Source organism: Dendrobium catenatum, unplaced genomic scaffold (assembly GCF_001605985.2).
Source record: "Dendrobium catenatum unplaced genomic scaffold, ASM160598v2 fragScaff_scaffold_716, whole genome shotgun sequence".
NCBI lineage: Eukaryota > Viridiplantae > Streptophyta > Magnoliopsida > Asparagales > Orchidaceae > Dendrobium > Dendrobium catenatum.
The window spans coordinates 17,063,588-17,079,484 of record NW_021319178.1 but is presented as its reverse complement, the minus strand read 5'-3'; the positions used below and the strand labels follow the sequence as shown (position 1 = coordinate 17,079,484).

At 34.8% G+C, this 15,897-nt stretch overlaps 1 protein-coding gene across 2 annotated transcripts in view; it reads left to right on the top strand.

Annotated features, from left to right (window-relative positions):
• Positions 1-15,897, top strand: part of LOC110104065 (general transcription and DNA repair factor IIH helicase subunit XPB1) — a 76,810-nt gene that overhangs the window by 13,132 nt on the left and 47,781 nt on the right. For both annotated transcript variants that reach the window (XM_028696129.1, XM_028696130.1), the window contains one exon: positions 8,730-8,817. In XM_028696129.1, coding sequence (XP_028551962.1) covers positions 8,730-8,817 — 88 coding nt within the window. The remainder of the gene's footprint in view (positions 1-8,729; positions 8,818-15,897) is intronic.

Sequence of the window (15,897 nt, the reverse complement as noted above, 5' to 3'; positions counted from 1 at the left end):
CTAATATCCACTCATCCCATGACCATAACACTCAAACATGCTCTCTAAAGCCAAAAACTACCTTCAATCTCCACCACAACATTACGCCAAGTCAGTCCAATCCGCCATACCGACCACCTATAATGAAGCAGCCAAACATTCCCATTGGCATCAAGCAATGGCAAGTGAATTTTTTTCTCTTCTAAAGCAAGGCACTTGGACCCTTGTTCCACCATCTCCCAAAATACAACCACTTGGATGCTATGATAAATGGACACGGACACGGCGACACGGACACGACACGGACAAGGGACACGGTTTTTTTTGAAAATATAGGACACGGGTACGGTGCGGACACGGCAATACATTTTTTATATAGTGTATATATATTAATGTAATATCATATTAAAAATGACAAAAAATAATAAATGAATGACATGATAACTTTTCTACCTTATAATATAAAATATTTAGTACAAAATGTCTAGTACAACCACAAAAATATAAACAAATAATCACTTACTACAACATCAAGCATTCAATCTTCAACTACTAGGATTAGCTTTAGAGGTTTGTTTTTGGCATTTATTATCATCATCATTGAATATCACTGCTTTCAACTCTGGTTCAACAAGAAAAAGATTTGTAATTGTGCAAAAAGACAGGAGATGAAAATACCTTCACTGCCAAAGAAAAATAAAAATGAGAAAATTCGATGAAGGGTATTAAATGCAGATGTTGATTTAGTGTTGTGGATAGAAAATAAGAAATTTAATTTAAATCTTGCCAAAATAAGAAATTATATTTTAAAAAAATTATAAAATATTTAAGATACGCGTGTCGGACACGCGTGTCCAATTTGTTTTAAATATTTTTTTAATCGGACACATTTTCGGCGTGTTCGACACGTGTCACAGAAGCGTCGGACGAGTGTCGTGTCAGACATGGTGTCGGACACTGCACGCCTCTTTGAGGAGAAGTGTCGGTGCATCATAGCTTGGATGTAAATGGACATATCGTACCAAGTATAACTCCAATAGAACCATTGCTCGCCACAAAGCAAGACTGGAAACCCAGGGGCATCATCAAGAACATGGCTTAGACTACCACAAGGCATTTAGTTTGGTGGCCAAGATGCCCTTCATCAAAGCCTTGTTAACCATTTCCCTCCACCGCCAATGGCCCATCCATCAGTTGGATGTGGTAAATGCATTCCTTCATGGAAATATCAAAGAAACAATATACATAAAACAATCTCGTGGCTTTGAAGACACCTTGCATCCAAATCATATATGTATCCTCCACAAGGATATCTATGTCCTTAAACAAGCACCACGTCAGTGGTTCACACTTTCTCAACGTACCTACAATCTATTGGCTTTTATTACAACAAAGCTGATCATTCTCTATCAATATTCTTTCAAAACAACATTCTAATATATCTGCCTATCTACGTTGATGATATTCCTCTACCTGGGAACAACCACATAGCATTAAACAATCTCATTCATAAACTCAATCAGAAATTCACCATGAAACATCTCGGTCATACCCACAACTTCATTGGTGAACAAATTCAAACCTCCTCCAACTTCTATTTTCTATCCCAAGCATCATATGCTATGTCTATATTACACCAAGCAGCTTTATAACATTGTAAACCTCTCTCAAATCTACTATCTACAAAACCCACGACGAGCGCCTTCACCGATCCAATTCTCTTCAATTCACACACCTATCGTCAATTAATCAGATCATTACAGTACCTCACCGTCACAAGACCTAATATAGCCTATTCTGTCAATCTAATCAGCCAACATATGCATGATCCTCAACCCACTCAATTCCATCAACTCAAATACCTCCTAGTTATCTAAAAGGAACATTCAACTTTGGCATTCCCATCTCATCCGATTCCCTGCTACTCACAACTTTATCCGACGCCGATTGGGCTAGCGACACAAGCTCTCGTCGATCAACCTCTGGTTATTGTTCCTTTCGGGGTCACGCTAATTTCGTGAAGCGTCAAAAAGCAGCATACAATAGCTCGATCTTCAACTGAAGCTGAGCATTGAGCACTCGCAACTACAACAGAAGTACTTTGGCTCCGCATGCTACTTACTGATTTTCATCTATTTCCATCCCAACCCACAACCATCTATTGTGACAATGTCTCTGCAATAGCTCGCAAGCAACCCCATTTTTTACGCCAGAACAAAACATATAGAAATAAATCATCACTTTATAAGAGATCACATACAAGCCAACACAATACAAATCGTGAAAGTGCTCAGATGACACTAGAAAGTGCTTCTGAAATCACTTGAAAGTTCGTTAGGGATGTTAGGCCCTATAGAACTGGCCTAAAGCTAATAAAGAGAGAAGTGAATTGGATAACTTTAAAATCAAAGAGAAAACTTAAACCAAAATCACTACAGAAATTAAGTGCGGAAGAAAATAATGCGGAAGCAATAATAAGAAAAGAACACATCGGATTTATAGTGATTCGGTCAAACCTTGACCTACGTCCAGTCCTTGGAGGCACCCTCCAAGTATTGCACTAAAACAAGTGTCTCTCCTTTAGCCCCCACATCTAGGCGGAGAAGCCCTTACAAAATCACTTTCACCTTCCCCGGTGCGGCGGATTCGCCGGGTCCTTTGACACTAAAGAGATCTTCTTCTTTGGTGAACTTACCTCGATACAAGCCTTGAATCCGATGGTACTAAGGTGCGAGTTCGCCGGAGCAACCGTGTGGAATCCCCTCCACACTCCCTTGAGTTCCTCCCCCTCACAGGATCTTCTCCCTCTCAAACTCCGCCCTTTCCTCTCTCCCTTTCAAGCTCTCTCTTCAAGTTTCCCCCATAAGAACGAAGTTACAATGGCTGCCAAAGACGCTTACAAAGTGCTTTGCCATAGCTTAAATAGAAGCTCTCAAAACGAGCTCATTAATGCAAGTTGCCGCCATTATCGTCCAGGACGATAGACATATCGTTATTGCCGATTAGTTCAAATATGAGAAAAATCGTTCTGAATATCGCCCTGAAATGATGCTGGACGATGTCTAATCGTCCCAGACGATCTTGCGATCGGCCCGGACGAAATCCCCTTTAATTGCTTTCCAAAACTGCCTGAGAAAATTTTGAAAAATTGTCCTGGATCGTCCTGGACGATATTTTATAGTCCAGGCCGATCCACCAGGCCGATATCCAAAAATAAGAATTTTCAAAGTAGATTATGGCTGCAGATTCTTGCTGAATTGAGCTGATCGTCCTTGCCGATACAAAATCGTCCAGGACGATGTGTTTTGCATAAAGACGGCTGCTTTAATGAAGATGCCCTAATTAGGGTTTCTACTTTTGTCAGATCGTCCCGGACGATATAAATATCCGGACGATATTACCAAAAATAGAAATCTTTTAGGGCACAACAGAAAATCTTCCAAGTTACAAATCATCAGATGCCACACCAAATACAACAGACTTAAGAAAGGAAAAAGATTACAAACTGACACAGACCTAGTCTACTCAATCTTGAGCTGATTCCAGATTGCAGTCTGATCGTGTGGACCTGAAACGTTAGCACATAAGACAATCGTAGAGAAATAAGGAATGTTTGCTATCATCAAAATCATAAACCATAGATCCGCAACAAATCGCTCCCATCAGCACCAAAGATCATACAACATACATTCTAACCAAACCATTGTCCACCAAGAGATTTCAGACATTACAACTCAAACTGACAGTGCAACAACCACCGTCAATTTGTGAGGAAGTAAAAGCCCACTCAGCTAATTCATCCATCACTCCTGACATGGAAGCTGACACCAAACAAAATGGACCAATATCCACCATTCATTCATAACAAACACAAAGCATCCAATGCATACACGTGTAAGGACAAATACATATATACACACCAATGTATTCACCCTGAAGAGGACGAGAAAGATACTCAAGCTTTACACTCATGTAGAATGTCTTTACTTCTTTTCTTACTGTGCTTCGCAGCTTTGTCTCTCTGGTATAATTGCTCTGTACAGGGATGAATACTTTCTACAATTATAAATAGGATTTTTTTGGCTTGTAAGTTTTTTCTTAAGGTTTTAAGAGAGATCTTATTTGATGTGCTATTCTCTATTTCTAGGTGCCTACTTTTTAAAGCAAGTGAGAAACTTGAAATTTTTCTGGAGGGGTAATCTGTTTTTACAAGTGAGGCTTGATTTGGTGGCTTCTTTCCTTCTAATTTACTTTTTATCTTTAAAACGTGTTATTGGTTTGAAAATTTGATTGATTTTATTCATGTTTTAGGCAATTTTGACTTCTATGAATGTCTAATTCTTAACTAGTGGCATGTTTTATTTTTTTAATTTCAAATTTCTATTTAAAAGCTATTGAATTTTCCTATGCAATGAAAGTCTTCTTATTTCCAATTTTCATTCCAATTAGCAAATGATTGTTGAAATTAAGAATTTGTGGACCGTGAAGTTTTGTGCGTGTTGCAAGATTATGCACATCTCATACTATATTAGCATTATGAATCCTAGACCTTATGATACCTTACAGCAAATTAGATATTAGAGCCTAAGGATGCATCATAATAGTTCTTAGTTGGAGGATATTATATTAAAGTCATTAAGCAATATAATAAAAGATGTAATCTAAATAAAAATGGGTAAACTATAATTCTAGATAATTTCAACATAACTATTATGAGACAGATTCTATTTATACATTCAGTGAGAGGTATAATCTTAAGATATTCTTTGAGGTTTAGATAGCTTAGAATAATTCCTTGGAAAATTTAATATGATTTAATCCTTTGAATTTGCTAAAACTAAATTAGAATTTGATTAATAATTTTGGTAAAGTGTTGCTGCTACAACAAAATCAATATAGTAACCATATGAAGCATAAACTTATGACAATATTTGTCACTCAAGTATTTTAGGAACCAACTGTATTCTTAATTTAAGAAATTTTAAAAAAAGTGACATAATGTGTTTGAATATTTTATAAAATATAAAGGATTTTTGACAAATGTTATTTTCTTATAGATTACTATTTATTTATATTTTTTTAATTAAAGTTCATAAGCAAGAAATCAAGCATAGATTAAGTTATGATTCTTCAAACGGAATAAAGACGCTTTATATGATGCTTTAGGGTTTTAAAATATTACAATTCTCTTGTTAGGAATACTGCTTCAGCGCTTAATATTTTTCAAAGAAACACACTAGAATTTCATGTAAGCCTATTAAATTCACATTAACAAAAGTTTCTTGTTCGGTTAAATTTGTTTATATTAAAGAAATTATATTTTAAGAATATTCGGTAAATGGTTTATTAGTTGTAGAAAACTATTTACATTTATAATGTATTTTTTTAACTAATTTTATTGAATCTAAATTTGCATTGGATTATACACTAGCACATATTTATGAGCATAAATAGAGAGTGAGTTAGAATTTAAATCTGAAATTGAATTTGAGCTTGTGATTAAGATTAAATCTAACTTCTAATTAAAAGTTGAATCTATCTCCATTTGTGAAGCTGAATTACTTAAGCTTGTTGAAGTTTTTGAATTAATTAGGCAGTTTGATACTGCAACTCCTTATGAATTATGTATGAACTGTTATGATGTTTAATAATATTGCTATGTTTTTTTTTTCTTCTTAATTCTTAGTTTTTAAGACTTAATAATTAAGAAAGAATCTTTTGGAGAAAGTATAAGTTGCGTCAACATATCAAAGGATATATTGATGATGATTGCCTGCAAGAATGAAAAAAAATAAATCTCCATCAATGAGATTGAATTCGAAGATAAAAAAAAGTTTATGATGATTAATCTTTCGACAGTTTGGGTTACTTTTTCCTTAAAGTGGTTGTTTCCCCATATGATACATCCTATTTTTGTGGGTTCTTTGTTACCATAGAAAAACCTTATGGAATCTGATACATTTAAATTTTATGACTACATTCATTTCCTCCTCTTGGCTTTAGTTATAGTCTATCCATTAGGGAGCATATTATTATTATTTTTTTCACATATATCATATCTTATTGCATCATCTGTTAGTCATTTGCATAATTTCCACGCAAGTATTCATGAAAAATTTATTGTTAATCATATAAAGTATAAGCCTGTGAAGATGTGAAGTAGATAAATTTGGAATAAATTGATTGAACAATTTCCAAGTTTTCTTGTAGAGTAAAAGCTCAAAATAATCTCCCGAAAATTGATAAATGTCCAATTTAGTCCCAGAGTTTCGTCTTATCCTAATTTACCCCTGCAATTGTCCAATTTAGTCCCTCTATGAAAATTTCCGTTTAAATTTATGGAAGAAGCGAGCAAAGATGCAAGCACTCACTTCTTTGCGGGTATTTTAGTAAAATTACTTTTTACCTAATCGTTTGATTTCCTTCTATATTTCTTAGAGACGTAACTTGAGATCGAATTGTGTGATGGAGAAGCCCTGCAGCTGGGAGCAAGGTGCCGTGCTTTGACGTTCTGCATGCAAGACACGAAAGGCCATTCTACTGCAAGTGACACGATGCGCTCGCAAGAGAGATGCGAGACATTTGCTACTGTGAGTGACCATGAATAACGCGAGAGGTCGTTCTACTGCGAGCGATCACGGAGGAGAAAAACAATGTGTGACATTTACAAGGAGACCAGATATATTTGCTTATCAATTACTTAGAAAACAATTTAGATTTTGTTTTAAAAATAGAAAAATTTTCAATAATTATTTACCCATATTTTTTAGTAAATTAAGCATGTATTATATTTTATTAAAATATAAAATAGAGTAATGTATGCTGTATAATCTCATATACACTTTTACTATCAAAACTGACCTCATATTTAGCTTCGGAGTTCTTTAATACTTATTTTAGATTTAGGGACTTAATGGGATCAATTTTTAGTAGTTGAGGGATTATATTGGGGTAATGGGGAACTTTTGGACTGAATTGAATATTTATCAATAGTCGGAGGACTATTTTGAGTTTCTACTCTTTTCTTGCGAGTTCTTTTAAGAAATTAACGGATGGAAAAGCATGATCGTTTAAAGTTATGTAATATGTTAATTTGAATACTTAGAAGTTGGAATTCTCATAAAATTTTTATTAATCTAATTTTTAATTTTTTTAATTTTCTTATCATAAATTATCAACTAATGTCTTGAATTTTTTTTACTTTCTACTTTTTTTGAATTTCACTTTCAATGCATTTTCTGATTAAACAAACTATCATCCCAAAGTTATTCTTAAAACTATTTTTAGCAATGAATCATGCCTATTACTATTGGTGGATATCAACGGTACCTTGAGAGATAAATTTATATATGATGGTTCATGAATTTCTCTATAAGAAATACGATAATTATTTTCATATCAGCTTGATGAATATCAATTGAATAGTTTGTGTGAGTAAAAAAATTTCCAGGCTAGATAGCTAAATACAAATCTTTAACCTTCCATTCTTGTGATGAAGTCCAGTTAGTTCCCTTCCTTTGCATACTATTGTTGTAGTGACTGCCTTTTGTTGTGTTCTTCACTGTGTTGCGTGGCTAGCAATATTTATGAAAAGTCTTCTGTAGGTGTTTGGAAGTGGAATCGATATGAGTGTGTTTATGGTTTTCTTATTCTAGCGAGATTAATGGATCTTCTCTGGCAAATTTGCTTGGCAACTTCCTTCATATGTGGGATTTCGGTGGGTTTTAGCTAGCTCTTTTCGAATTGGGCTTTTCTGCAAAAAAAAATACATAATATTCTGCGGAATTTTAAGGGCTCTTCTACGGGATTTGTTGGTTCATGAAAACAAGCCTTTTTATATATTTGTGAAAATTCTAGGAAGTATTTTATAACAATGAGGGGGTATTAAGCTAATAAAAACATTTGTTTTTGGTTATCAATAAAGTTCTAGTTGAATTTATTTTTTCTTTTACTTTCAAGAGTTTTATTCTAAGTTGAAAAATTTTATGATTTTTGGGTGATCTTATCTCCTTGTTGGTTAGGTTTAGGCTTGAATTGGGAAACTTTTCTTATTGCTTTCTAAAGCAGCTTTCTAGTAAAAAAATTTTAGTTTAAAAATATTTTATTAAAAAATTGCTTTAAGAAGTAGTAAGAAAGTCATCCTAAATAAAACCTTAGTGGTTCTTTCCTGCTATTTTATTTCCTATCTCTAAAATATAACTTTGATTTGAATGTATGATTGATTTTATTTAGTTTGATATGATCTAGGCTTATATGAGTGCAGGATTTTTAATTACTTGCATGTTTTTTCATGGTGTTGAATTTCTGTGCTTTATTTTTTTAAGAAAGTTATTACATTATAATCTTCATGGAAGTTAATTATGTTTTATTTTTAATCATAAGTAATGAATAATTGCTAAAATTTGGAGCTTGTGGATTGCAAGTTTTGTGTGTTGTATGTTTTTTTGAATCTATTACTATACCTATATTAAAGAGCCTAGACCTAAGGTACTTCAGCTTTTGGATAACTTTTTGTACTATTCACTGAAGTATCCAGATATGTGATTCAATTACTACTGGAATTGATTCTCATGTTATCACTTACAATTTATTTCTTTGTCCCATATTCCGAAAGATAAAACCAAATTCTCATTTTGTTTCTCTTTTGTTCTGCACATGTCAAACACTTTTTATATGGTTCACTTTGATTTCGTGAAATATTTCTTCTCTTTGCAAGTAGATTTTATATTACTTTTTTGTACTCTAAACAGGTCAATCCTGACTTGAACATGGAATTGAAACCTCAAGCTCAACCAAGGCCATACCAAGAGAAGAGCCTTAGCAAGATGTTTGGAAATGGTTAGTCTTCTTTTGTACACAAATCACTTTGGGTATAAATAGTATGAAAATTTCTTATTGTTTGGGAATACAAAAGAAATATGGGATGCAGCCAAAGAGACTTATTTTAGCTCTGAAAATACTTCATGAATTCCGCCAAGGAGAGCAGTCTATTACTTAGTATTAAGACACACACACAATATTGGCAACAACTTGACTTATTCGAAATTCACTCATGGACTTGTCCAGAAGATGCATTAATATACAAGCAGATTACAGAAAAAAGGCTTTTCAAGTTTTTCTTAGGACTTAACAGAGAGTTGGATGATGTTCAAGGTTGAATCATGAGCACTAAACCATTGCCTAATCTTAAGGAGACTTTATCAGTGGTTAGATGTGAAGAAAGTAGAAAGAAAGTGATGATGGGATCTAAGGAATAACCTACATCAACATTGGATGCATCTGCTCTTGTTGTCCGATCATCTAACAATAATGGTGGTGATTGTTAGAAATTGAAAAGGTTTTGGTGTGATTACTGTAAGAAATCATATCATTATAAGAAGGCTTGTTGGAAGCTTCATGCCAAACTGGCTAATTGGAACCAAAGCTACTGTTTGATAGAGACAGCAAAGCTCATGTGGCTTCCAACTCTGAGAGTGCTCCTATTTGAGAGCCTAGCCCATTTAGCAAGGAGCAGATGAATTTGCTGTAGAAGTTGTCTAGTCAAGTTGATAGTGATAGCATTACTAGGTCAGGTTTGCTTGCTCAAATAGATTTACATACTGCCTTCACTACCAACAGAGGAGACATGGGGCCATGGATAGATATGGCAGGAGATGTTGCCCTTCTCCAAAATTATAAGCCAATTAGTAGTCACTTGCCCATCCGTATTGTTGATGATTCAAATTTTAAAATTGTTGAAATAAGTTCCATTCAATTTACTAAAGAGTTGTTTCTCAACTCTATCCTCTATGTTCCAAACATGGATTATAATCTTTTGTTCATTAACAAATTGGCTCGTGACCTTCAATGTATTACTAAATATTATCCAAATTTGTGAGTTTTTTAGGACTTGAAATCAGGGAAGATGATTGACAGTGTTGAACTATCCTCCGGGCTCTATCTCCTCCCATGTGACTGACCCTCAAACCAAAATTCCAAGCAAGTTGTATCCAATCTCAGAGTTTGTTAGAATCTTTCAATTCTGTGTCAAATTCCAATATCAATAAAGATAATAAAATTATATTGTTACACTATTGTGTTGGTCATTATAACTTTGTGTATATTGTAAAATTGTTTCCCAAATTATTTATTAATAAAAAGGTCAGCATCTTTTCATTGTGAAACTTGTCAGATTGCAAAGCATACTCAAAATATATTTTCTCAAATTCCGTACAAACCTTTAATTGCGTTTTCTTTGATCCATAGTGATGTGTAGGCTCTCAATGATAATAAATGTTTTGGGCACTCGATGATTTGTAACATTTGTTGATCATTATATCAGGGTGACTTGGGTTTTCCTTGTGAAAGAAAAGTCTGAGGTCGAACAAATTTTTCTAACCTTCAATCTTATGGTTCGAAATCAATTCAACTCTAAAATTCAGGTACTAAAGTCTGATAATGCTAGGGATTACTTCACTTGTAGTCTCAATACCTACATTCAGAACTATAGGATTATCCACATAAGTTCTTGTATTGACACCCGTCAACAAAATAGGGTGGCTGAGCGTAAGAATAAACATCTGTTCGAGGTTGCCCAGTGTTTTTTGTCTTCTCTAATGTTTCAAATTATTTTTGTATGGAAGCCATTCTCACTAGTACCAATTTGATTAATCCTATGCCATCCAGAGTTCTTAATTTTCAATCTCCACATCACATTTTTCCAAAAAATATTTCTTACACTTGTGCAACTTCGTCTGATTTATCACTCAAGGTATTTGGGTGCACAACATTTATTCATATGTATTCTCAACACTGTAGCAAATTTGATCCAAGAGCCAATAAGTGTTATTCTGATGCACTGTCCAACTAAAAAATGATACAAATGTTATTCTTAACCAACAAAAGATTTTACGCAACCATGGTAGTCTCTTTCTTTGAACATGTGTCATTTTATCCTGAATCTCATGTTCAAGAGGAGAGCATGAATGAACATCAAATTTGGGAGTTCCTTTTTTATGTTTGTGCCCTTTAACCACTCAGAGTCTCTAAGTTCTTCTCAACCCGTGCTTATACCCCAAGGCCGTACATAATACTCGTCCACAACTATACATATTCAGTCATCAATCTAGACCACGAATATTTTTTCTCCCATGCCTGCTCAATCTGTGGCTCCACAACTTGATGAAAGTTTTCAAGTCTACAATAGGAGGAAGAAAAGATAGGAGGTAGAGCATGGATCAAAACAAGCATGTAGCCAAGATATTGACTCAAGTCCAACTGAAGAAAGTATAGGTACGAATGAGGTTGGCGGATGTGCCAATTCCCAATATTGATGACTCCACCAATGCCAATTGTTTTGAGGAAGGGTGTTAGGAGATGCATAAGTCATCTAATTAGGAATGATATTACTTACTATGATGCACATACACAGACACGGATACGACACGATACGGACACTAGACACGTCATCTATTGAGAATATAGGATACGAGCACAGGTTGGACACGATATTATAGTTTTAATATTTTAAAAATTATGTTAAAAAATTAAATAAGTATAATTTTAAAAATAATTTAGAAATAATAAGTCATTTAACTAGAATTTTTGCTTAAAATGATTAATATTAGGATGTCGAGAGTCTAGCCTCGATGCCGTTCATCAGTCGCCAAGAGAGGAGATTAAAATGCCTTCACTGCCAATGAGAAATGAAAATGAGAATATTCGATTAATGGATATTAAGTGCGGACGTTGATTTGGTGTTGTGGATAAGAAATAAGAAATTTTATTTAAATCTCTCTAAATACAAGAAATTATATTTAAAAAAATTCAAAAAATATTTAAGATACGCATGTCGGTCACGTGTGTCCAATTTGTATTTAGTTTTTTTTTTAATCGGACACATTTTCGGCGTGTCCGATACGTGTTGGATTGTCGGGCGAGTGTCGTGTCAGATACGTGTCGGACACTGCACGCCTCTTTGAGGAGAAGTGTCGGTGCATCATAGGTTACTTATGAAGGGTTATCACCGTCTTACAAAGCATTTGCTACTTCTCTTGATAATATCTAGGTTGCTAGCACAATACAAGAGGCATTGCAAAATTCATTTTGAAAAAAAGCATTACAAGATGAGATTGATGCATTTGAGAAGATTGGTACATGAATTATTACTAATTTGCCAATTAGAAAAAGGCCTGTGGGGTGCAAGTGAATTTTCACTATAAAGTACAAAGCAAATGGATCAGTTGAGATGTTCAAGGCTCAATTGGTACCTAGAAGATTTACACAATCATATGGGATTGACTATGTAGAACTTTTGCTCCTATCGCAAAGCTTAACACTTTTAGACTTCTTCTCTTATTCACATAGCATAACACTATTCCAATTCTTCCCTCATTGGGTGTCAATCAAGATTTATACTTGCAACAATGGGACATAAAAATACCTTTCTAAATGGAGTTCTCGAAGAGGAAGTCCACATGGAAATCCCACTTGGTTTTGAAAAAAAAAGGACAGAATTAGGTTTGCAAACTCAAGAAGCCATTGAACGGCCTTAAAAAATCTCCACGAGGATGGTTTGATAGATTCATTGAGTCTATTTTGAAGCTAGGCAATATATATAGTCAACCTGATATTACATTGAAAAAATTGCTATATTGATAGTCTATGTCGATGATTTTGTTTTATCTGTGAATGATGTGGAAGAATTACAAAATTTGAAGAAGTATTTGTTAGAAGAATTTGAGGTTAAAGATCTTGGAAATCTTAAATATTTTTTTTGGAATGTAAGTGGCTGGATCAAGACAGGGCATTATTATTTTTCAAAGGAAATATATTCTATATCTTCTTAAGGAGACTGATATACTTAGATGAAAAACTGTTGATACTCTTATGGATAGTCAGAAGAAAGTTGGCATTGAGAAAGATAATTTTGCAGATATTGGCAGATATCAGACAATGCAATGAGTGTTGTAAGTCAATTCATGCATAATCCTCCAGAGGAACACATGGAAGCATGTAGGCTCCAAAATTTCTGCCCCGACCTCCCTTGCGTTGCTTTTCTTCGGGGGAGTTTTAACGGATTTAAGTTTCGGGGTAAATTTTGAGAAGGCAGATGGTTTTGTAGATAAGACACTATCTAGAGATTTCGTCCTCATTTCGCGAGGACTTTATGATCTGAGTTCTGATTTCCTATAGGCACAAGCCCCTATAATTAATTATCCCTCCCGATCACGAGAGAGAACTTGCGATTAAGGCTAATCGTTAATCAGATACGTAGGGATACATGTTATCTGGCATATAGTAGTAGCATGGGATCAAATGTTTGAAAGTTAAATATTTAAAATTTGAAATTGCACCATCTTACACTTAAAGCGGATAGTGGGGGAATGAATGATGGACGCGATCAAGATCCCATGGTTCCGTTGTCTCGAGCAATCGTGGTCCTTGGTCTACTTAGTCAGTGGAGGTAGTCGACCCAACCTGATAGAAGGATCCCTGTCGGCAACCATGGGTTGCGTCGTCTATAAGGGTACCTTGTAGACCTGGAGTGGGTATTTGCCTAAAGGGACAATTTTGAATCCATCTTAGCTAACAGAGGGCTTTATGCCCTATCGATCATATACTATTTATTCATATCTCAAGGATTTGATGCCACTAAGGAACGTATTGGTTCTGACCATAATTGTTATCTCGTGGTGCCATTTGGCGGCAAAATCACTCGGTTCAAAGGATTCCGAGTCATAACCGTTTATCCTGCGATGTCATTTGGTGGCAAAATTGCTGATCATAATACACGTACCACATCCTTATTGACAGGAGATTATTTAAGAATGAATTCTAGTGATATTTTTAACTAGGCATTAGCTTTGTATGATCTGAAGTAAATTTTAATTTGTCCACCCCAACAAACTATTTCGAATGGTGGATGGATTTTGCTTTAAGTGCTTGAATGATTGAATTTTGAATTTAAATATTTGGATTTGATATTTTATGGAGTTTTGGATTTTCGTGGGTATTTCGGCGAAGCTTTGATTATTAAAATCACCCATCTGGTTGAGATCTACGTTCAACACGGCCATCATCGGGGTGATTTTGAGGCCACTTTCATTGACTAAATCTTATCAACCCTATTAACTTGCTTATAGGGGATCGGGTTCGTAGGCATTATGACTTCGTTAATAAATTTTCTTGGTTAAGGCCTTGAAGGCCTTATATGAATGTATAAAATAGATATTCCGGTTGACACCTTGATCGTATATCTGTTTGATAATTCGAGCTATGTCGACTTTTATAAATCCATATAGAAGGATCAGGCTCAAACTACGTTCATTTATTAACCCACACAGCATCCGTAGACGTCACGTGTGTACCCATAACATATTCTCCGGGGCCCATGCGGGTGTATGTGAGCATTTTATAATTATTTGTTGAATATTATCAACTCCTATTTACTTGTTTAGAATGATCGAGTTCAAATTTATTGACCCGCGCAGCATCCCTTGACGTCACATATGTTCTTACAACATGCTCGTCATGGCCCATTCGGGTCTTGTGAATGCACTTAGCCCTTTTGTGTACTTATGTGTATACAAATTACGGTGCATGTGCCGGGGTAATTTTGGATATTTGGCAGATGTACTACGAGTCTCCTACAATAGCTTGTAGGAGCCTATGTTCGTCATAGTCCTTCTGTATTTACTTGTTGATGGTGTGTTAGATGAACGATCATCTTTCATCAAGAAGCTTGCAAGCTTCAATAATCTTATCCAACTCAATGTTCAAAACCTAGTTAAATTGAGATTCATTCACTTCATAATAATTTGATCGGACTTTCTCTCCACAGAACTCGTATTGGAATTAGTAGGCGACTCGTTGATTATGCAATCATCATTATTTTTTTGTAGGCTTAAATAAAGAATCAATCATTTTAACTTTGGATGACTGCATCCTTACTGATGCCCTATACCTTAAAATCACTGATTGTTGCCTTGAAAAAAAACTCTTTTCAAGATCTACAGTGTAGTAGACTTCTACAAGATATAACATTTTTAATCAAATAATTAACCTTCAAAATGAATAGAAGTATCTGGGCGCACTTATCATTTTCAGTGTTCGTAGATGTCATAACTGTTTTCTTCCCAAGTATAGGACCAAGGAAGAAATTTTGGAACATCAGGAAATTTAGTTCAAATTTACTCAAACATCTCCATTCTTATAGGAGGTGTTCTTCTCATGGGAGGATTCTGTCCAAGAAATAAGTAGATACTTGTATTCCTTGGTTGAACAACATCGGCAGAGGTGGTATCGTAGCACTATCAGTGTGCATGATATATTATGTCGTAATGCCAAACTTCGAATATCATTTGTACTTCCAAAGCCCATAGATGTCAGAGATGTTTTCTCTCAGACAAAAGGCAAGGAAAAAATTTCGAAACATTAAGAAGTTTAGTTCAAATTTGCTCAAACATCTCTTCCATTCTGTCAGGAGATGCCTTTCTCCATACATCGAGTTGTCTTCATATCCGACGTACTCACAACATCTCAATCACCGCTACTATAGGTACTATTTATATTTGTGTCCACAAGAGTTCGCTGTACTTACGATATACCCACTGTTGTTATCTACAAGTGCATTGTATCATTTGTTCTTGCTCACAAGGAATGATTAATTTCACTACAATCTCCCGGACATACTTTTAGAAGAGCCTATTATACTTGCATCATATATACCTTTTACCAATCTCAGGTGTTATGATGATTGTACTTGTTTGTAGGGAGATCAACACACATGTTCGATTGCTTATTATCATTGACTACAAAGGTGAACTAAAACCTGTTGCATGTTGCTCGTTATTGTTCGTAGATAGGCTACTATTGCTTGACAGAATTTCTACAGTTGCTTGCAGGTGTTTATCTTTACGACAGATTATTGATACAAGT